At 39.2% G+C, this 21,782-nt stretch overlaps 2 protein-coding genes across 3 annotated transcripts; both read right to left on the reverse strand.

Moving 5' to 3' along the window:
• Window positions 1-958: 958 nt before the first annotated feature.
• Window positions 959-21,030, reverse strand: LOC104109830 (beta-amyrin 28-monooxygenase-like). Of its 2 annotated transcripts, none has more exons than XM_009619209.4 (4): window positions 20,372-21,030; window positions 18,199-18,657; window positions 17,637-17,824; window positions 959-1,488 (listed from the first exon to the last, which is right to left on the reverse strand). In XM_009619209.4, exons 1-4 carry the CDS (start codon window positions 20,865-20,867, stop codon window positions 1,465-1,467), a joined length of 1,167 nt encoding a protein of 388 aa, XP_009617504.1. In that variant the 5' UTR covers window positions 20,868-21,030; the 3' UTR covers window positions 959-1,464. The 2 variants fall into 2 exon arrangements, with proteins under 2 accessions (XP_009617504.1, XP_009617496.1); XM_009619201.4 differs by lacking the exon at window positions 959-1,488 and adding an exon at window positions 4,959-5,386 and having other exon boundaries at window positions 20,372-21,025.
• LOC117279988 (uncharacterized) lies at window positions 13,703-15,459 on the reverse strand. Its single transcript, XM_070191921.1, has 2 exons — window positions 14,669-15,459; window positions 13,703-14,589 (listed from the first exon to the last, which is right to left on the reverse strand). Exons 1-2 carry the CDS (start codon window positions 14,945-14,947, stop codon window positions 14,551-14,553), a joined length of 318 nt encoding a protein of 105 aa, XP_070048022.1. The 5' UTR covers window positions 14,948-15,459; the 3' UTR covers window positions 13,703-14,550.
• Window positions 21,031-21,782: the final 752 nt, after the last annotated feature.

Raw genomic sequence — 21,782 nt, forward strand, 5'->3', positions numbered from 1 at the left:
AATTGAGCCAATATCCATCAGATCTTTTGGATCCAAGCAAAATACTTATATTGGCCTTTAATTGAAAGACTGTTTGTTCAAATTTCTGTGAATCTTCTTCACTATAATATTTCCTTAACATCGGAAAAAAGTGGAGGAGGTTAATTTGAACGCAATGTCACCTCCATAGCCACGTAATAAATTGTCTGGCCAAGGGCATTAGTGCCGGTAAATTAAGATTTTATTGCCATTAAACGTCAAAGGCTGTAGCGATTGTTTAGCCGCAATTATAATAAAAATTATATATAATGACGGCTAAATCCATTCCGCGGAATTACTTAAAGTCGAAAGTTAAATTTATTGTGGTTTATTTTTTGTAGTGAAGGGACCACATTTCCGGTTGAATAAAGTATTATCCTGAAATGTAATTAAGTTCTCAAATAGATTCATAAGCCAGCTACAGCCGTGCTATGAACTGTGACAAATCATTTACAGCTATCTTTTGCTTGAACATATCATGACTACTTGAGTTTTACCAAAATGATAAATAAAGAGAAAAGGAAAGAGTTGAAATGTTGAATATGAGATGAAGATCCATCCACACTCATCAGAAGCTTTCTTTTACCTTTTACGTATCTCATATGGAACTGAACATTTGTTTCGGGTATTACCTTCTGTTGGGTTGGGAAGAAGAAACCAGAAACCATATCATAATTCTAACAATCTGTGGAGATTTACTTAGAGATATAGAAGAATGGTGAAGAAGAAGAAGGGAGAAGAATGTCGTGCATATTATGTGTTTAGAATATAGTGGAACATAATTAATGGGTTAGGGGACATAAATTAATGGGGTTAGCAAGATAATTATAATATAAGGAGACATATGTTAGTGGGTTAGTGTAGGAGGAATAAATATATATATCAAGTGTATAATATATACATGTACAAAGCTCAATGTAAAGAACACACGGAAGAATGGTTTTTCAATCAGATTTTATTCTTTCAATTTCGTACATGGTATCAGAGCAATAAGCTCGATCCAACAGTCCAACCATCAAATCAATTTACATCAGATTCATCATCATAATCAGTAACCTAAAATGTCTAAAACAACCATCACATATACTGGTGATACGAGCAATGCTGCAAAATCAGTCAGCTATGATGCCAATCACCCTTATCATCTCAACAACTCTGATTCACCTGGAATGACTGTAGTCAACACTATGTTTGATGGAAGAGGATACCCAGGGTGGAGGAGATCTATTCTCCTGTCATTGTTAGCCAAGAAGAAACTTGGTTTCATCAATGGAGCATGTCTATCTCCAGATGAGAAATCTCCAGACCATGAACAATGGAGTTGTGTGAATGACATGGTCATCTCTTGGGGTCCTAAATGCTCTCTCAAAGGATATTACAGACAATGTGATATACTCCAAAACTGCAAAAGAACTTTGGGACAACTTGGAGAAGAGATATGGGAGATCAAATGGAGCCAAGCTTTATCATCTGCAGAAGGAGTTATCAGGTTTAGTACACGGAAACAGTGACATTGCAGCATACTTCACTAAGCTCAAACGATTGTGGGATGAATTAGATGCTTTAAATATTATCATATGTTGTTCATGTGTTTGTGTTTGTAAAGGAAAAGCAAAGTTGACTAAGTCTCTTGAGGATCAGAGATTGATCCAATTCCTAATGGGATTAAATGACATCTATGCATAAGCAAGAGGAAATATATTCATGATGAACCATTTGCCTAGCATAAATGTTGCTTATTCACTTCTCTTGCAGGATGAAAATCAAAGAGAAGTTTATGCAAATGCACATTTTATATATGAATCAGTATCATTCATGGCAGCCGGAGAGGCCAAGCAGCCTAATGCACAACTTCTAGCTAATTTTGCAACTTTTATGATCACATGATAAGGGAAGAATTATCAAAAACTTAGAAGCCAAATACAAAGAGGAGCAGCCATATCACCCAAATATAACAACTCAGGGCGAAAGTTTGTTAAATTTCAGCAAAGGTTTAAAGGGAAAAAGAAGTACAATCCAAATGTATCTTGTACTTATTGTGGAAAAACAAGACATACACAAGAGGATTGTTATAGAATTATTGAATTTTCAGAAGATTTTGAGTTCACCAATCACAAAGGTCAGCAGACTCAAATTAAAGAAAATACAGTCCTACCACATGAGGAACGTGAGAATTCTGCAGGACAAAGCACTGAGCTCAACAACAGTAATTTTGGACAGCAACTCAACAAGGAACAAATTGAAGAAATGATGCACATGTATAAGCAGGCAAAGTTAGCACATGAAGGAATTACAGGAATCAATACTAATACAGTTGCTGGTACTATTTTAAAATTCTCAGGTTCAGTGTTTACTAGTATAAAATTAGACACCTGAATCAATGATCCAGGTGCCTCAGAGCATATGTGTTTTGATCCTAATTCTTTCATGTTTCTAACTCTACTTCCTGTACCTTTGAATATCAGTTTACCTAACTCTTTCAAGGTGATTGTTACTCATATAGGGAGTATTTATATTCTGCCAGGTCATATCCTGAACAATGTGTTACATGTTCCAGATTTCAAATATAACTTATTATCAGTTAATAGGTATTGTGTTCAGTTCAAGTATGATGTCCTATTCACATCTATTGGGTGTGTGTTGCAGGGCCTTTTAATGAAGAGTCCACAAGTTTTTGGTGAAGTTAGAGAGGGACTCTACTTATTGGAACCAAGTAGCCTTAAGTCTAAGGGCTATTCAGTAGTAATGTACCTTCAATTCCGAAAGAAGAAATTTCGTTTCAAAGTCTGTTTCTTTTTCTAGTCCAGTTCAAGTTAATGGTACTCCTGATGTTAAACTTTGGCATGTAAGATTGGGACAACTTCCATTTTCAGCAATGAAACATTTAGATTTCCTTCATTGTAAGTCAAATTCTGAGTTTATCTGTGATGTTTGTCATAAGGTTAAGCAAACCAGGAATCCTTTTCCTGTCAGTAGCATAAAATCCAAGCATATATTTGAACTTATACATGTAGACACATGGGGACCTTATAAGTCAAATACTTATAATGGATTTAGATATTTCCTAACTATAGTAGATGATTATAGTAGAGGAACATGGACATTTTTATTAAGTGCAAAAAGCAATGTTTTTCCTATGCTTAAATCTTTTCTGTCTATGGTTGAAAGGCAATACAATGTGAATGTCAGAATGATAAGATCTGACAATACATTAGAATTGGGAAAAGGTACACAAGAAGCAGCTTTCCTAGCTTTATGAAAGGTCATTTTTTTTTTCCTTTCACTATTAAACAAACATTCGGAATATATTTTTTTTTTATGAAAAATAGCTTTTGTAATATCAAGTATTCCCAAATTAAAGGAGGGTCTAATGTTGGGAATCAGTCGATATTACCAATATAAGAACTCCTGTAACAACCTATCCAATATAGCAATTACTATTGTATTTAATCTTTTTCTTTTTGTGCTCTATATTTATGAAGGTAAAGAGCAGGTGAAGGTTTACCATCTCCTCAAACTATACACTTTCAAAGTGGCATGTCAGCTATTCATGAGCATTGAAGACCACAATGAAATTGAAAAGCTTTCAACACTTTTCAACATTTCCTTGAAAGGATTAATAGCAATCCCTGTAAATTTACCTGGTACAACTTTTCACAAAGCAACTAGAGCTGTAGCTACTGTCAGAAAAGAACTATTGCAAATAGTCCGAAAAAGAAGAGAAGCCTTAGAACAAAAGACAGCTTCACCTTCACAAGATATTTTGTCTCATTTGCTTTCCTTCCCAGATGAAAATGGAAAGTTCACGTCTGAACTTGTTATTGTTAATAACATATTGTTGCTGCTCTTTGCTGGCCATGACACTTCAACTGTAGCTCTTACTTTACTCATTAAGAGACTGGGAGAGCTTATATAGCTCTTACTTCAACTGTAGCTCTTACAATAATTTAGCTTATATACAATGAAGTGTAGTAAAAAATTCATTATTGTGTCACTGAACTACAAAAATTTACCTTATTAGTTTTAAAGTGAATTATTGTGAATAATTTTATGCACCCATCATCACATAGAATTTAAGCACAGTAACAACTTATATGATGTTGTAACAGTTCTACTGGAACACTACTTTAACAAGTCTGGATCCAGAGTATTTCCCTAATGCAACAAGCTTTGATCCATCAAGATTTGAAGGAGCTGGACCTGCTCCATTTTCATACATTGCATTCGGGGGAGGACCCCGAATGTGCATTGGGAAAGAGTTCGCTCGGCTAGAGATGCTCGTATTTCTGCACATCATAGTCAGGAAATTTAGATGGAAATTAGTTGTTCCTGATGAGAGAATTATATATGATCCAATGGCTACCCCTGTTGAAGGACTTCCCATTAGCCTTCAAACTCACAAGCCTTGAGATTCATCCTTACTTTTGATGGAGATACATAAAAAGCATAGGGACGGACCTAGCTTATAAGTTATTGGTTCACGGGAATGCTGTAGCTTTATCCCTATCCATTAAAGTTTTACTGTTGTATAAGGGATCGCTGAAGTTTTTAGCAGCCATTCACAGAAGTGCCGGTAAAGAAAGATTTTATTGCCGTTAAAAGTCAAAGTTTGTAACGATTGTCTAGCGGCAATTATAATAAAAATTTGAATCACGAGTGAATCCATTCCGCCGAATTACTTGAAGTCAAAAGTTGAATTTACTGTGTTTTCTTGTAGTGAACTGAAGGGACCACATTTCTGGTTGAATAAAGTATCGTGGAATGTAACTAAGTTCTCAAATATATTCATAAGCCAGCTATAGCCGTGCTATGAATTGTGACAAATCATTTACTGCTATCTTTTGCTTCAACATATCATGACTACTTGAGTTTTACCAAAATGATAAATAAAGAGAAAAAGAAAAAGTTGAAATGTTGAATATGAGATGAAGATCCATCCACACTCATCAGAAGCTTTCTTTTACCTTTTACGTTTCTCATATAGAACTGAACATCTGTTTCTGGTATTACCTTCTTTTCTCTTAGCATCAATCAGAACATAATGAAAGGGAAATTAAAGCAAACTCTTTTAAGGGTTGTGAGGTTGAAGTAGTACTGGAAGTCCTTCAATTGGGGTGGGCATAGGATCATATTCTATTTTCTCAGTCGGAATCAATAGTTTCCATCTGAAATCTTTGACTACATTGTGGATAAAAACAAGAATCTCAAGCCGCGCAAACTCTTTGCCCAAGCACATTCTAGGCCCTCCCCCGAATGGAACATATGAAAATGGCGTCGGCCCTGCTCCTTCAAATCTTGATGGATCAAAGTTTTTGGTGTTGAGAAAGAACTTAGGGTCCATGTGTGTTACAGCGCCGTTCCAATATAGCTGTTTCATCAAATCAAGCCATCATTTAAGGTTTGCATAGCAAGTGCATTATACTTTTCTATTATAATGATGATACATTGTAAATCATAATCTAAGCTAAAAGAGTGGATATGCACTTTGGTCCGGCCATCAAATGCGTCTTAATTTCAAATAAGTTGAGGTCGGTTATATAAATTATCAGTGTCCATGTCACTCCCGTGTCAATCCAATATTATATGAACAAAAAGAAATTTTTCCCGCACTAGAAGATCTCAAGATTTTCTACTGACATTGTATACGGTCAAAACCGATTAGTCCGTCGTACGGACTGGTCGGTATGATAATACTTTGATCGAAGGGCGGCTTCGTAATACCAGGTCGAGGTCCGAAGTCAGGTCATCAAGTTTCGAGTTCTAGGACCGATCAATGACAAGCTCGGTATCATTATCGAGCTCGTATCCAAATCGAACTACGGGGCGAGGCGAAATTATCGAGCCTAAGATGCATAGACTGACCGACACCGACTCTGAATCAATACCAAACTCCGAGTCAAAATCGAGCTCGAGTCAAAATCGAGCTCACAGACAAGAAACGTTGCAACTACACTAGGAGAGAGAATCCTAGCAGGAATTAGGGAAAAGCTAGTTCCTCATGGGTTCCCCACTATGTATTTTTTATTATATCTAAAGTAGGATCCCTCCACTATAAATGGGATGATTGTTGTTTCTGTGAGCAGGACATTCACACATTGTAACAAAAGATTATTACTTATATTGAAAGATCAATCCTTTGAGCTCTCTTACTTAATTTATTTCCTCTTTTCAATAGTTTTATCTTTCGTTCTTATAGTCAAGATTGGATATTTCTATTTCTGTTTATGATTTGTATCAAGCTATACCACATACCCTTAGAACTACGTACAAATTCAACTCTATCCAATTTTTCGGGTAAACAGTTTGGCGCCCACCGTGGGGCTGAGGATAACAGTGGTTGTTTGATACAAACCTGCAACACACACCGTTTTACGCTTGTCTTTTGAGAGTATCTTTGGCTTCGGATTAGCAAGGACAAACCCCCAATTAATGGCTTTACCTATCGACAACGAAGCCAGCCTTCAAGATGAAACCAACAACTTGACGCCCAGGGCCGGAAGTTCGCTTGTCGATGTCGTTGAAGCTTGAGTCGAAGTACCACTAGACGTTAATTCGCATGTGGCCCTTGAGGCAAACCAACGTTCTGAACATAGCATTCATGGTGGTACTCGATCTGCAGCCCGAGACACCCATAACATTGAGGAAAACGGCATCAACTTGCGTATGATTTTTGAAATATTGCAAGCCCAACAGGTAGCGATAGCTCTGTTGCAGAGCCAAACCCAACTACCGAGCAGGCCGGAGCCCAGTCCACCTCGAGAAATTACCCACAGAACAGAGCCAGCCATAGTGAGGTCAAATGAGCAAGAATCGGGGACTACTCCTGAAATTGCTAAAATACTCGAGGAGCTCACAAAGCGAGTCGAAGCCAACGATAAAAAAGTAAAAACATATAACTCTAGGGTCGATCAGATTCCGGGGGCTCGACCAATGATAAAAGGGTTGGATTCCAAAAAATTCGTGCAAAAGCCTTTTCCCTCGAGCGCAGCCCCAAAACTAATCCCCAAAAAATTTTGTATGCCTGAAATTCCCAAATATAACGGAACGACGGACCATAACGAACACGTCACCTCTTACACGTGTGCCATCAAGGGCAACGATTTAGAAGACGATGAAATCGAATCTGTGTTGTTAAAAAAATTCGGAGAGACCCTCTCAAAGGGAGCAATGATTTGGTATCACAACCTATCACCGAATTCTATCGACTCATTTGCCATGTTAGCAGATTCTTTTATAAAGGCACACGCCGATGCCATAAAAGTCGCAACAAGGAAATCGGACCTTTTCATAGTAAAACAAAGGGATAATGAAATATTGAGGGAGTTCGTGTCACGATTTCAAATAGAACGCATAGAATTGCCACCGGTCGCAGACGATTGGGTAGTTCAAGCTTTCACCCAAGGGCTGAACGAGCGAAGTTCGATAGCATCACGTCAGTTGAAATAGAATTTGATCGAGTATCCAGCAATAACTTGGGCAGATGTACACAATCGATACCAATCAAAAATCAGGGTCGAAGACGACCAATTAGGATCTCATCCCGGATTAGTACATCCAAACAGGTCGGCTATGTCGGCTATTAAAAACCAAAGGGGCATCGACAGAGAGCCAAGGTTGAACAAAGACCGATATCAACCATACATTGCAGATCAAAGGAATAATGGTTTGGGACGCAATTCCGCCCGGAATAATCGAAGAAGTGATCGAGGGCAGAATTCTCGGGGACTTATGAACAAGAGTGGTTTTGACAAATATGCCGATCCTATAAGGGTACCTCGATTATCGGAATATAACTTCAGTGTCAATGCATCGGGCATTGTATCGGCAATCGAAAGAATCAAAGACACTAGGTGGCCCAAACCCATGCAAACTGATCCTTCCCAGAGAAACCCAAATTCGATGTATAAATATCATGGTATGCATGGCCACAAGATCGAGGATTGCAAACAACTAAGGGAAGAAGTAGCCCGTCTATTCAATGAGGGCTACCTTCAAGAATTTCTCAGCGATCGAGCCCAGAATCACTTCAGAGAAAGGGACGCCAATAGAAAAAATAAACAAGAGGAACCTCAACATATCATTCATATGATCATCGGTGGGGTCGACACTCCACAGTGACTCGTACTCAAACGCAATAAGGTACCGACCACTAGGGTAAAACGAACTTGAGATTATGTGCCCGAAGGCACTTTATCATTTGACAACGAAGAAGCAGAAGGCATTTTTCAGCCCCACAACAACGCTCTGGTAATTTCTATCCTATTAAATAAAGTTCAAGTTAAGCGTGTTTTAGTGGATCCAGGTAGCTCTACGAACATCATCCGATCGAGGGTCGTGGAGCAGCTCGGTCTGCAAAATCAAGTCGTGCCCGCAGCTCGGGTATTAAACGGCTTTAATATGTCCAGTGAAACGACTTAAGGAGAGATTATTCTACCGGTGAATGTGGACGGGACCATCCAAAGTACCAAGTTTCACGTAATCGAAGGCGGCATGAGGTACAATGCCCTACTTGGAAAGCCTTGGATCCACAATATGAGAGCAGTACCCTCGACTCTCCACCAAGTAATGAAATTCCCGACGTCGGACGACGTGAAAATAGTATACGGGGAGCAACATGCTGCAAAGAAAATATTTGCAGTCGATGAGGTAACACTGATATCAACACTCTCAACCTCGGAAAGATCGAGCATTAAAGGTATACGAGAAGTCAAATAGCAATCACATCCGCCAGTCTCGACCGAATCAGGGAAGCAGGAAATGGAAGAAGGGGATGAGGATTTTCTGACCCCTCGAACTTTTATCACCCTCGAAGATTCTGACGCCACCAAAACAATGATCGAGGAACTGGAACAGGTTATATTGATCGAGCATCTGCCCGAGAAATAGGTTTACCTGGGAACGGGATTGACCCGCGAACTCAGGAAAAAACTTATTCAATTTCTTATTAATAACATAGATTGTTTTGCTTGGTCCCATTTAGACATAGCAGGAATAAAGAAGACCTCAGTCCGAGATAAAGCACACATTTGTAAAGGACGATATAACTAAACTTCTCAAAATAGGGTCGATTCGGGAAGTAAAATATCCTGAATAGTTAGCCAATGTAGTTGTAGTCCTTAAAAGGGGAAAAACTTAGAATATGTGTAGATTATAAGGATCTGAATAAGGCATGCCCCAAATATTCTTTTCCACTACCTAACATCGATCGCATGATCGATGCCACAGCCGTCCATGAGATCCTTACTTTTCTCGATGCCTATTCCGGATACAATCAAATTCAAATGAACCTGGAGGACGGAGAAAAGATCTCATTTATCACCAAATATGGAACATATTGTTATAATGTGATGCCCTTCGAGCTAAAAAAAATGCAGGAGCTACTTACCAACGCCTAGTGAATAAAATGTTCGAAGAACAAATAGGTAAGTCAATGGAAGTTTATATTGATGACATGCTAGTTAAGTCCCTACGTGCAGAGGACTATTTGACTCATTTGCAGGAAACGTTCGAGATTTTAAGGAAATACAACATAAAGCTCAACCCCGAGAAATGTGCTTTCGGGGTTGGTTCGGGCAAGTTCCTTGGCTTCATGGTATCAAATCGGGAAATCAAGATCAACCCCGATAAAATCAAGGCCATCGAAGACATCACCATCGTAGATAGAGTGAAAGTTGTGCAGAAGCTAACCCGACGGATAGCTGCCTTAGGCCGTTTCATTTCGAGGTCGTCAGATCGAAGCCACAGATTCTTCTCTCTACTCAAAAAGAAGAATGATTTCGCCTGGACTCCGGAATGCCAATAGGCATTAGAACAATTGAAGCGATACCTGTCGAGCCCACCACTGCTTCACACTCCGAAGGCAGATGAGAAACTTTACTTATACTTGGCGGTATCGAAAATTATGGTAAATGGCATCCTAGTTCGAGAAGAGCAAGGTACGCAATTTTCTGTTTATTGGGTAAGTCGGACCTTAGGAGAAGCAGAAACTAGATATCCCCACTTAGAGAAATTAGCACTTGCACTAATAAGCGCCTCTAGTAAGTTAAGACCATACTTTCAATGTCACCCCATATGCGTTTTTACTACTTACCCACTTCGTAATATTTTGCACAAACCCGAACTCTCGGGCCGATTGGCCAAATGGGCCGTCGAACTCAGTGGGTACGATATCAAATATCAACCTCGTACGGCCATCAAGTCTCAAATTTTAGCAGACTTCCTGGCTGATTTCACGCCAACCCTCGTACCTGAAGTTGAAAAAGAACTCTTGTCAAAATCGGGTACAACATCGGGGGTTTGGACCCTCTTCACAGATGGTGCTTCGAATGCAAAAGGGTCCGGACTTGGCATCGTGTTGAAACCCCCCACAGGTGGCATTATTCGGCAATCTATCAAAACTTTTAAGTTGACTAACAATGAGGCCGAGTACGAGGCCATGATTGCAGATCTCGAGCTAGCTAAAAATTTGGGAGCAGAAGTCATTGAAGCCAAATGTGACTCTTTGCTAGTGGTAAACTAAGTAAACAAAACCTTCGAAGTCGAGAAGATAGAATGCAAATGTATTTGGACAAATTACAGGTAACTTTGCACCGTTTCAAGGAATGGACTTTACAACATGTGTCTCGAGAACAAAACAGTGAGGCTGATGCACTCGCAAATTTGGGATCATCGATCGAGGAAGACGAGATTGACTCGGGGACTGTCATTCAACTCTCGGGATCCGTAATCAAGGAGGGGCATGCCGAGATAAATTCTACAAGCTTAACCTGGGATTGGAGGAATACGTATATTGAATACTTGAAGAATGGAAAACTCTCATCGAACCCTAAAGAATCAAGGGCCCTACGAGCCAAAGCTGCTCGATTCACGTTGGCTGAAGATGGAACACTATACAGAAGGATGTTCGATGGACCATTGGCAGTATGCTTAGGACCCGGAAACACCGATTATGTTTTATGAGAAGTCCATGAAGGTACTTGTGGAAACCACTCCGGCGCCGAATCACTGATTCACAAAATCATCAGGGCAGGATACTACTGGAATAGTATAGAAAAAGATACTAAGGAGTTTGTTCGAAAATGTGATAAATATCAAAGATTTGCACCGATGATCCATCAACCCGGAGATCAACTTCATTCAGTACTATCCCCATGGTCATTCATGAAATGGGGGATGGATATCGTCAGCCCCCTACCGTCAGCCCCAGGTAAAGCTAAGTTCATTTTATTTATGACTGACTATTTCTCTAAATGGGTTGAAGCACAGGCATTCGAGAAAGTGAGAGAAAATGAGGTTATAGACCTCATCTGGGATCACATCGTGTGTCGATTTGGGATACCCGCAGAAATAGCATGCGACAATGGTAAGCAATTTATCGGCAGTAAAGTAACAAAATTTCTTGAAGACCATAAAATAAAAAGGATATTTTCAACACCGTACCATCCTAGTAGGAACGGACAGGCCGAATCAATGAACAAGACTATCATCCAAAACTTGAAGAAAAGGTTGAACGAAGCTAAAGGGAAAAGGAGAGAAATTCTGCCCGAGGTCCTTTAGGCATATCGAACAACATCGAAGTCCAGTACGGACAACTTCGTTTTCCTTAGTGTATGGCTCCGAGGCCTTAATTCCAGTCGGAGAACCCAGCCCAAGGTTTTGGCATACATCGGAGGAATCGAACCACGAGGCTATGAATACTAGCCTCGAATTATTGGATGAAAAACGAGAAGCGGCACTTGTTCGAATGGCTGCACAAAAGCAACGAATCGAAAGGTACTACAATAGAAGAACCAACCTCCGCCACTTCAGGGTAGGAAACTTAGTCCTAAAGAAGGTCACCATCAACACTCGAGATCCTACTGAAGGAAAGCTCGTCCCGAATTGGGAAGGACCCTATCAAGTCCTTGATATAGTCGGAAAAGGGTCTTATAAACTCGGAACGATGGATGACAAACCATTGCCAAACAACTGGAACATATCACTTCTCAAACGATATTATTGTTAAGGTATGATTTTCTCCCTCCTTTCGTCCATATATGTTCGACGCTAACACACTGCAGGAGTTCGAACAAAGACATCGAGACCTCAGGTTTTAAAGTACGCATTCCACTCCTTTTTCCCTTTGATCGATTTTTATCCCAACTCGGTTTTTCCGATGAGGTTTTTAACGAGGCAACAACTATGTGCTACCTGAGGACAATTTAACAGTATCCAAGGCCTCCTTACAGTCAACCTCGAATACTGGGGGCTTTACCATCAAATAAATCAAGTTCGATACAATAAAGTTATTTCATATCAAATTCACGTCAGACAGGGTCTTGATAGAGAAAAGTGTAAGGGCCAAATGGTCAAAACGAACCATGCCCGCATAGTTTTGCTCGAGCCTGACGCAACATACGAACACATGTATAATGACTTATAAAGGAAAAACTTCTTCTTTACCGATATCTCATACTTTGAAAAGTTTGTTCTACTTCATGATTCAAACAGGCTTAAGGGCCAACCACTATCGAGTTCGAGCAATCACTCACACGACTATTAAGCCTAAAGGCTATTTTACTTCGAGTTCGAGCAATCACTCACTCGACCATAAAGCCTACGGGCTGCAATACTTCGAGTTCGAGTTCGAGTTCAAGCAATCACTCACTCGACTATTAAGCCTAAGGGCTATCTTACTTCGAGTTCGAGCAATCACTCACTCAACCATAAAGCCTACGGGCTGCAATACTTTGAGTTCGAGTTCAAGCAATCACTCACTCGACTATTAAGCCTAAGGGCTATCTTACTTCGAGTTCGAGCAATCACTCACTCGACCATAAAGCCCACAGGTTACAATACTTTGAGTTCGAGTTCGAGTTCAAGCAATCACTCACTCGACTATTAAGCCTAAGGGCTATCTTACTTCGAGTTCGAGCAATCACTCACTCGACCATTAAGCCTACGGGCTGCAATACTTCGAGTTCGAGTTCGAGTTCAAGCAATCACTCACTCGACTATTAAGCCTAAGGGCTATCTTACTTCGAGTTCGAGCAATCACTCACTCGACCATAAAGCCCACAGGTTACAATACTTTGAGTTCGAGTTCGAGTTCAAGCAATCACTCACTCGACTATTAAGCCTAAGGGCTATCTTACTTCGAGTTCGAGTAATCACTCACTCGACCACAAAGCCTACGGGCTACAATACTTCGAATTTGGGTTCGAGCAACCACTCACTCGACTATTAAGCCTAAGGGCTATCTTACTTCGAGTTCGAGCAATCACTCACTCAACCATAAAGCCTACGGGCTGCAATACTTCGAGTTCGAGCAATCACTCACTCGACCACAAAGCCTATGAGCTACAATACTTCAAATTCGGGTTCGAGCAACCACTCACTCGACTATTAAGCCTAAGGGCTATCTTACTTCGAGTTCGAGCAATCACTCACTCGACCATAAAGCCTTCGGGCTGAAATACTTCGAGTTCACTCCACTCTTGAGCCTACGAGCTATATTACTTCGAGTTCGAGCAATCACTCACTCGACTATTAAGCCTAAGGGCTACTTTATTAAAAGTTCGAGCAAACACTCACTCAACTAAATCCTCAAACTTTTGAACATTTTAATAAGACACAAGTAAAACAAAATCTTCCCTAGGCAGAAAAGAAAACAGAGACAAGTTGGGAAAAGAAAAAACCTTTATATATATGTTTACAAAACATCCGATCAGGACCTTACACGAAAAGATCAAAATAAGAAAAACCCTAATTATCTACGGGAGCAGTCTTTTTCTCCATCGGGCTCCTCCCCACTTTGAGACTCGCTCTTGCTCCCATCACCGTCATCGTCATCATCGGAGGCCAAGGCCCCAACATAGGCTTCAAGCTCTTTTGCCTTTATTATCTCTTCAGTAAGATCGAAGCCTCGAGCATGGATCTCCTCGAGGGTTTCCCTCCAAGATTGGCATTTGGCAAATTCGGCAATCCAATGTGCTCGAGTTCGAGCGGTCTCGGCTACTTCTCTCGTATGCGACTGAGCAGCCTCAGCATCGGCCTGATAAACAGCCACAAATACATCTGCATCGGCCTTTGTCTTTTCATCCTTGGCAAGTTTAGAAGCCAACCGGGCCTCAAGCTCCTCTGTTTTCCTTGCTTGAACCAAGCGTTTCTCCTTCAGACTTTGAAGTTGATTTTCGGCCGATGATAATTGGGCTCGAGCAGCCTCTTTCTATGCAGCAAAGCGGCCCATATTTTCTTTCCATTTCAAGGACTCCGCCTTTATCACATCGACCTCCTCACGGAGCTTCCCGATCATCTCAAGCTTCTGCTGCAGCTATGAGACCGAAAGATTAGGCATCGTTCCAGTATCGAGTCTATAGGCTTTTAATAGTGTCATTACCTGCTCGGACAGATCGGTCTGATCTTGGTGAGCTTTGGCCAACTCAGGTCGGAGGTCCTTGATTTCTTTTCCCCTTTGCCCTAAGAGGAGTTTAAGGGCCTTCCTCTCCTCCGTGGCACCCGTTGGAGATCGGCCTCGTATCAATGCAGCTCAGCTCAAGATCGAGAACATGATTCTCGATGAGCTACCACGGCCTACAAAGAAAGTAGAAACAAAGTAAGAAAAGAAAAACAGACATAAGAGATAATACCAACAAAATAATTTAAGGCTTACCTGATTCAAAGCCTGCTGCACTCCGTGAAAAAGATCTGATGCATCACTAGTGCCGGCAGCGTCTTCGACACCGGTAAACATGTCACATAAAGGATCCTCTCCCTCATGAGGCCTGTCTAGTTCGAGGGCGCCCAAAGCTTGGGCTTCCCGAATCGCCCCTTCGGAAAAGGCAGGGAAGGTGGGCGAGTCTTCAATTGCTACTGCCCCAAGTGAGTCACTTGGGGAATTCTCTTCGGTTCGAAGAGATTCGGGGAGAGCCCCTTCATACATATCCCCCATCTGTTGTCTTCGATGGGAAGCATCCTCTATCTCCAACGACTCGGGGACTATGCCCGAATCTTTCTCCGATATATCCCTAGTTCAAGGCGGAGCCTTATAAACCACCATCGATCCAGCTGCCTGTGGAACGTCAGTGGTCTTCTTCGATCGGGCCACCAGTACGGATCCGTCGTCTTCCTCTTCCTCATCTCCATCCCTTAGACGCTGAACCAATTCTAAGGTCAAAGGGATGGTATTCTTCCTCGACTTACGAGTCGACATTGCCTTCAATTTTGAATTTTCGAAAGTAGAGGCCCTTTTTCTCTTATTCCCCTCTGCCGGTTTAGAAACCGGGTCCGAGACTTCTTTCTCGCCGGGTAGGGGCCTCAAAATCGCATCTTTTCCCAGGCCTACACACAAGAAAATCGGTTGAATATGTGGAAAATATTTCGTTCAAACTCTCAAAATATGAGAAATAGGCTTACCATGATTTTTGGCCTCCCATCGGCCCTTTGCCAAATCACGTCACGAACGTTCGGCATATGTAGAGGTCGAAGTCAGGGCTCGTACCCAGTTCTTAAGATCGGGAACGGCACCGGGTATCCAAGAAACCGCTGCATCACAAAAGAGATATCAGCAAGAAAGAAACAAAGAGACAAGGCGATAGGGAATAAGCAGCAGAATTACACTTACACTTCATATTCCATTCTTCGGGGAATGGTATCTTTTCGGTTGGGATCAAGTCCGAAGTCTTCACTCGAACGAACCTGCCCATCCAACCTCGATCATTGTCCTTATCTCTGCTCGAGAACAGTACCTTGGTAGCCCGGCATTGAAGTTTTATTAAGCCACCTCGAAAGAGGCTGGTACTATACAATCTAATAAGATGATCGAGGGTGAAAGGCATCCCCTCGATCTTGCTTGCAAAGAAACGGATCAGGATAACGATCCGCCAAAAGGAAGGATGAATCTGACCTAGATTTATTCGTTTTGACGACAAAAATCAATGATAATAGGGTCGAAAGGTCCTAATGTAAAAGGGTAAGTATACACACTAAGGAACCCTTCCACGTGGGTTGTAATATCTTCATCGGGAATCGGAATTACCACTTCCTTGTTATCCCAGTTGCAATCTGTCTTTAACTGTGCAAGTTACTTTTTGGTTATCGAGCACAAATACCTTGATACCGTTTCACACCGACCGGGAACCAATGAGCCCTTACCGACCTTAAAATCGGAGGTGAGAAGACACGTTCTAGGAACAAACTCCTCAGGTCGTGGCTCCACCGGTATTTTATCGGCGACGGGATGTGAAGAAGAAGCCTCTTCTTTTTGAGGGACGGTTTTTGATGTTTTCACCATTTTTTGAATTTAGAAGAAAGAAATAAAGAAGATGTGGTGTTTCAAAGAAAGATTAGGCAGTAAAAACCACAGAAGGAAAATTTTGCACTTAATTCAGAAGGTATGAGAAAATGCTTAGGAATTTGAGATCAGAAGATGTAAAAGTGATTAATGGTATATTTATAGGTTGAGCAGTGGCGGTCCAATATAGGTAATGGCCGACCACCGTCTCACACGCATTAAATGCCTCAGTAAACTAAACAGATGGGACAGCTATAGCGTACGTCATGATCGGATTCGATGCACACGTCAGTATATATCTAATCGTACCGTCAGAAAATCATATCGTTTCTCGTTACATTCTTTCCGAGAAATGCGGGGACTATCTGTACACGGTCAAAACCGATTAGTCCGTCGTACGGACTGGTCGGTATGATAATAATTTGATCGAAGGGCGGCTCCGTAATACCAGGTCGATGTCCGAAGTTAGGCCATCAAGCTTCGAGTTCTTGGACCGATCAATGACAAGCTCAGTATCATTATCGAGCTCGTATCCAAATCGAACTACGGGGCGAGGCAAAATTATCGAGCCTAAGATGCATAGACCGACCGACACCGACCTCGAATCAATACCAGACTCCGAGTCAGAATCGAGCTCGAGTCAAGATCGAGAGCTCGAGTCAATATTGAGCTCACAAACAAGAGTCGTTGCAACCACACTAGGAGAGAGAATCCTGGCAGGAATTAGGGAAAAGCTAGTTCCAACAAAAAATTATTCCTTATATTGAAAGATCAATCATTTGAGCTCTCTTACTTCATTTATTTCCTCTTTTCAACAGTTTTATCTTTCGTTCTTATAGTCAAGATTGGATATTTCTATTTCTCTTTATGATTTGTATCAAGCTATGCCACATACCATTAGAACTACGTACAAATTCAACTTTATCCGATTTTTCGGGTAAACAGACATATAGATCTTTAATAAGATTAAAACCTTGGTAAATGTTGGGCCTAAAGTCTCCAATGATGGGGCGTCTCAAAGAAATTTCCAAAGAGAAGATGACATGCGTAAATACTTTCAAATAAGACTTTCTATTTAAAAGCTAAGTAAAAAACGGAATGTATTACTACATTGTTTGATCTTGGTAATTTTGCCCGTCAAGCGGTTTAAGAAAACTTAGAAATTAACCTTGAACAAATTGTTCTAAAGCATGTTGAAGATGTTTAATTGAAGGGAATAGTGTTCAAGAGCAAGTTCATATATATCATCTACTTATGCCTTTTGAGTTTTAGACTTAAAAAAATCTGCCCTTCTAATTTAAACCATATAATCTTTTGATCAAGTAAAAGTGTAAAAGTAATAAAGTACCTTCCATCCTTTTGGAATGATGTAACCTTGGTAGTCCAAATTTACTAGTGCTTCTCTGAAACTTCCAGTGATTGGTGATGTTAGCCTGAGAACTTCAGATACTACATCCCATGTATACTTCATCTTCTGCATATCATCCCAATTCAAGTATTCCCTTCCTCCTTTTAATGATGCAATCTCTTTTTGTTCTGTTTTCATTATCAAGACAAAAGAATAATACAACTAGTTTCATCAGGACAGCTGTCCCAGGCCTTCATAATATAATTAAATAAGTTAAATGTGTGCCCTCTCAAACATAAGCCATATTTTAACGTGATATTAGAGTAGATAAGATGTTTTATCTTCAAATTTCACTACCACCTAAAAACAAAAAAGTATTTCTACGTGTTAGAACCATAAATTTTGACATGATCTAGGTGTCATGTTAAGACATTAAGTTATCAAAAACTGTGGTTGGATTCTAATATCTTAAACTTTTAGATGACAACTCAATATTCTTATATTTGCATTTTTTTTGGGTTTGGGGGTGGGGGGGGAGAGTAATCACACATGACATACTGACCTTGCAAAACTTTATCGTAAACATGAGGTAACTCTCCAAGATACTTCATAACCAATGTTATAGTAACACTGGTAGTATCATGGCCAGCAAAGAGCAGCAACAGTATGTTATTTGCTAACTCCAGTTCAGACATGAATTTACCGTTCTCGTCCGGAAATAGAAGCAAATGTGAGAGAAGATCTTGGGGAGGACAAACTAATAATTTCTGTTCTAAGGCCTCTCTTCTCTGCTGGACAATCAACACGAGTTCTTTTCGTATAGAATTTGTTGCTTTCTTTGCATGATAAAATCTCGTTCCAGGGAAATTCAGAGCCAATGATAAGACTCCTTTCAAGAAAATGTTGAACAGATTGAAGAGATTTGAAATGCGATTTGTGTCTTCTAAGCTCATGAATAGACGACATGCCAACTCAAAGGTGTGTAACTTGATAGTTGGGAAGACTTTCAACTCCTCTTTACCTTCATGTAGACAAATAAACCTCAATATTTGTGTGCATATATATTTAGCAACGAGTTCGAGAAATTCAACACGTGACATTTAGTCTAATTAAAGGTCACATAATAAGAGAACTAAAAGTGAACTTCAGCTCAAATGCCATCAAAGTAACGTATACTAGTGGCCAATATTACAAATGAAGAATTGAAATGAGATTTCAGAAATATTAACTCAACGAAGAAACCTCACAGATTTTCAATATCTCTAATCATTAATTTTGGATACTAGAATGTTGTAAAGCGAGTTATTAAAGCATTTTAAAACTACAACAATTTCACATTCAATATTTTGTTGTTGAAGTTTTGTAACAAAAGTTTTTAAAACTATATAAGTATTTTATATTCAACCATTTAAGATCAAAAAACTTGAATCTATTATTTGCAATTTTTTGTAGATAATTAAGTCTCGAAGAATAATTTAGAAGGCATGACATTGTCAAACTTTTTAAACACCTACTATAATGACATAATTGCCTATGAAATATTTTACTTATCTTTCGCTTTGGTTAGTTGAGGTCCTCCAAGTCTCCAACCGTCCAATGTGAGTCACACAACATAAAATATTTGAACTTGTGCAATCACTACTTGTGTGGTTAGTGGAGGTCTTTCAAAGCACATTATAAATTACAAGACGTCAATATACTGCATAAAATTTAACTAAGAAAATTTTCGCACGTCTCTTTAATTATGCAAGTCAAACGATGTACAATTTACTCGAACACTTTTCCTTTTCGTTTGAACGGGAGAAGAAGGATAGGTCCTTTGGTTAGAATTAGCTATATTGAAATTAGCTATACTGTGATTAGTTATTTTAGTATTATTTTTTATTTACTGTTTGGTATGTTGTATTAATCCTAAGACTGTCAATTTTACTGATTTATTTTGAGATAACTTATTCTGCGATTACTATTCCACTCTCTGGCAGATATAAGTTATCCCGATACTACTTATAATCGTGGGATAACTTATCTCATGATTAGTTACCAAACAAGGAATAAGGCGGTACGAAACTATTTTTGCTTATCCACCATACCAAACGCTCATTTAGTGTATTTCAAAATGAAAATTTTATTTCGATATTTTATTTTACCAAAAAACAGAATTGTAGTTAAAGAGCAATGAATTTTGCGTTTTGTTGGGAATCACACTTTATAAATAGATTTCTAATATTATTCTGAATTTGATATATGCTGCAAAGTATACTCATTGAATCTTTCATATTGTCAATCTACTCTGGCCATATATGATTTATCACACTCCAAAACATCCACTCGAAAGAATTTAGGATTATTATGTAGAGATTGTTTATTGAGGATTAATGATGAAAGTATTATTACGCGAGGAGTTTTTATATATGCATTACTTAATTTAAAAGAGTATTTTTTTTGTATTTAGATAGTTTAATGCTAGTATTAACAAATATAATCTTTTTTTACATTCTATCCAGCAATTAAACTAAGACATAAATTCACATAGAACTCAATGTAGGTATTATGTAATTCCGCCAAGCAACCGTTGCGTTAGTTATACGAAAATTATTATTATTTTTTCTTGTACGGCCAACCAAACATTATATTATTTTCCCCGAGATTTTATTATGGAATTAATTATTCCAAACCATCAACCAAATGACCCCTTAAAAACAAATATAAAATGTAATTTAGGGAAGTAAGTGTACCTTGCCAATAATTCTTGATATGTTGCTGAGTGCTCAATTCCATGGTCTTAATATAGAGCTTAGAGAAAGCATCTGGGCTAACAAAATAGGTCAGCATCTTCCTCATGAGCTTAGCTTCTTCCCCAGAAATAGTAGACAAACACGATCCAAGCAGTTGTCTCACAGAACTTGGCCACCAAACATTGACCAACTTATTTTCATTTCCAAACAAGAACTTGTTTCCAGCAGGGCCACATAACACAGCAACTTTTTCACCCACTATACAAGTCTTGAAAATCTGAGATTGATACTTCTCTATTCTGTCTGTCACAAATTTCTCTGGGCTTCCGTCCCGTCTTGATCGGAGAAACTCTGGAGTTTCTCCGATCACTGGCCACCCGTAGCTGCCGGGAGGAAGATTTAACGTCTTTGTTCTGTTTCTTGTAAATAAATTGAGAAGGTAAAGAAGACTTAGGATAGACGCAATAAAAATTGAAAAGCTAATTAGTATTTCCATTGACAGTAGTATTTCTTTTCACTTCAAAAGAAATATATACAGATATTTTCTCAAAGCGGCAGTCGACGGCTAAGAGCTTTGAATCGTTTAAAGAGACTCCTCTTTTCTGCTTTCTTTTGTTTGACAAGTATATTACTCTCAAACTATACAAAAAATATGAAACTATTCTTTCCCAAAAATAATTCTACATTATAGGTCTTTTCTCTCTCATATATTATTACTGCCTTTGTATCATTTATGTAAACTTATTTAATTGCATTAAATTTAAAATAGAAAGAAAGACCTATAGAGCTTATCGTCTTAAATATATAATACAAAATTATGTTAATAAAGATAAAAAGATAATGAAGTTAAAATTTAAATTATTTCTAAAGAAAGTATCTTTCTTTTTTTAAAATCGGCTAAAAACGAAATAATACCGCACATACTCAAACAAACAGAGTATAATTTGGATATCTCTCCATTTGATTCTGATTATTTGCATTAGTTCTATATTGCAAAGAGTAGCAATATGGCCCATAGGTGTTGTTAGGATCGGGAACTCGGGTAGTGCGAAATTTAGCTAAACAATGTTATAATGACAATAATAAAGACAATGCAAGTTGATAACAACGACAATTAAAGCATATAAAGAAGACACCAATTTAACGTGGTTCGGTCAGTGTGACCTACGTCCACAAGCGGAGAAGATCAATTTCACTATACCAATAAGAGTACAAAATAGAGTATAAAATTACAGTAAATACTCTAATTAATCCCAAATACCCTAAGGGAATAACCTCACAAGATCACTCCAAAGAAATGGTTCACACAAGTGCTTCCCAACAGTCAACTCTCATACAAAACACTCTTAATAAAGGAGAAAAGGAAGAAACAAGAAATGAAGGCTCAAGTCTTGTTAGTGTGTCTAAAATG

The sequence above is a fragment of the Nicotiana tomentosiformis genome, chromosome 1 (genome assembly GCF_000390325.3).
Source record: "Nicotiana tomentosiformis chromosome 1, ASM39032v3, whole genome shotgun sequence".
In the NCBI taxonomy this organism is placed as follows: Eukaryota; Viridiplantae; Streptophyta; class Magnoliopsida; order Solanales; family Solanaceae; genus Nicotiana; species Nicotiana tomentosiformis.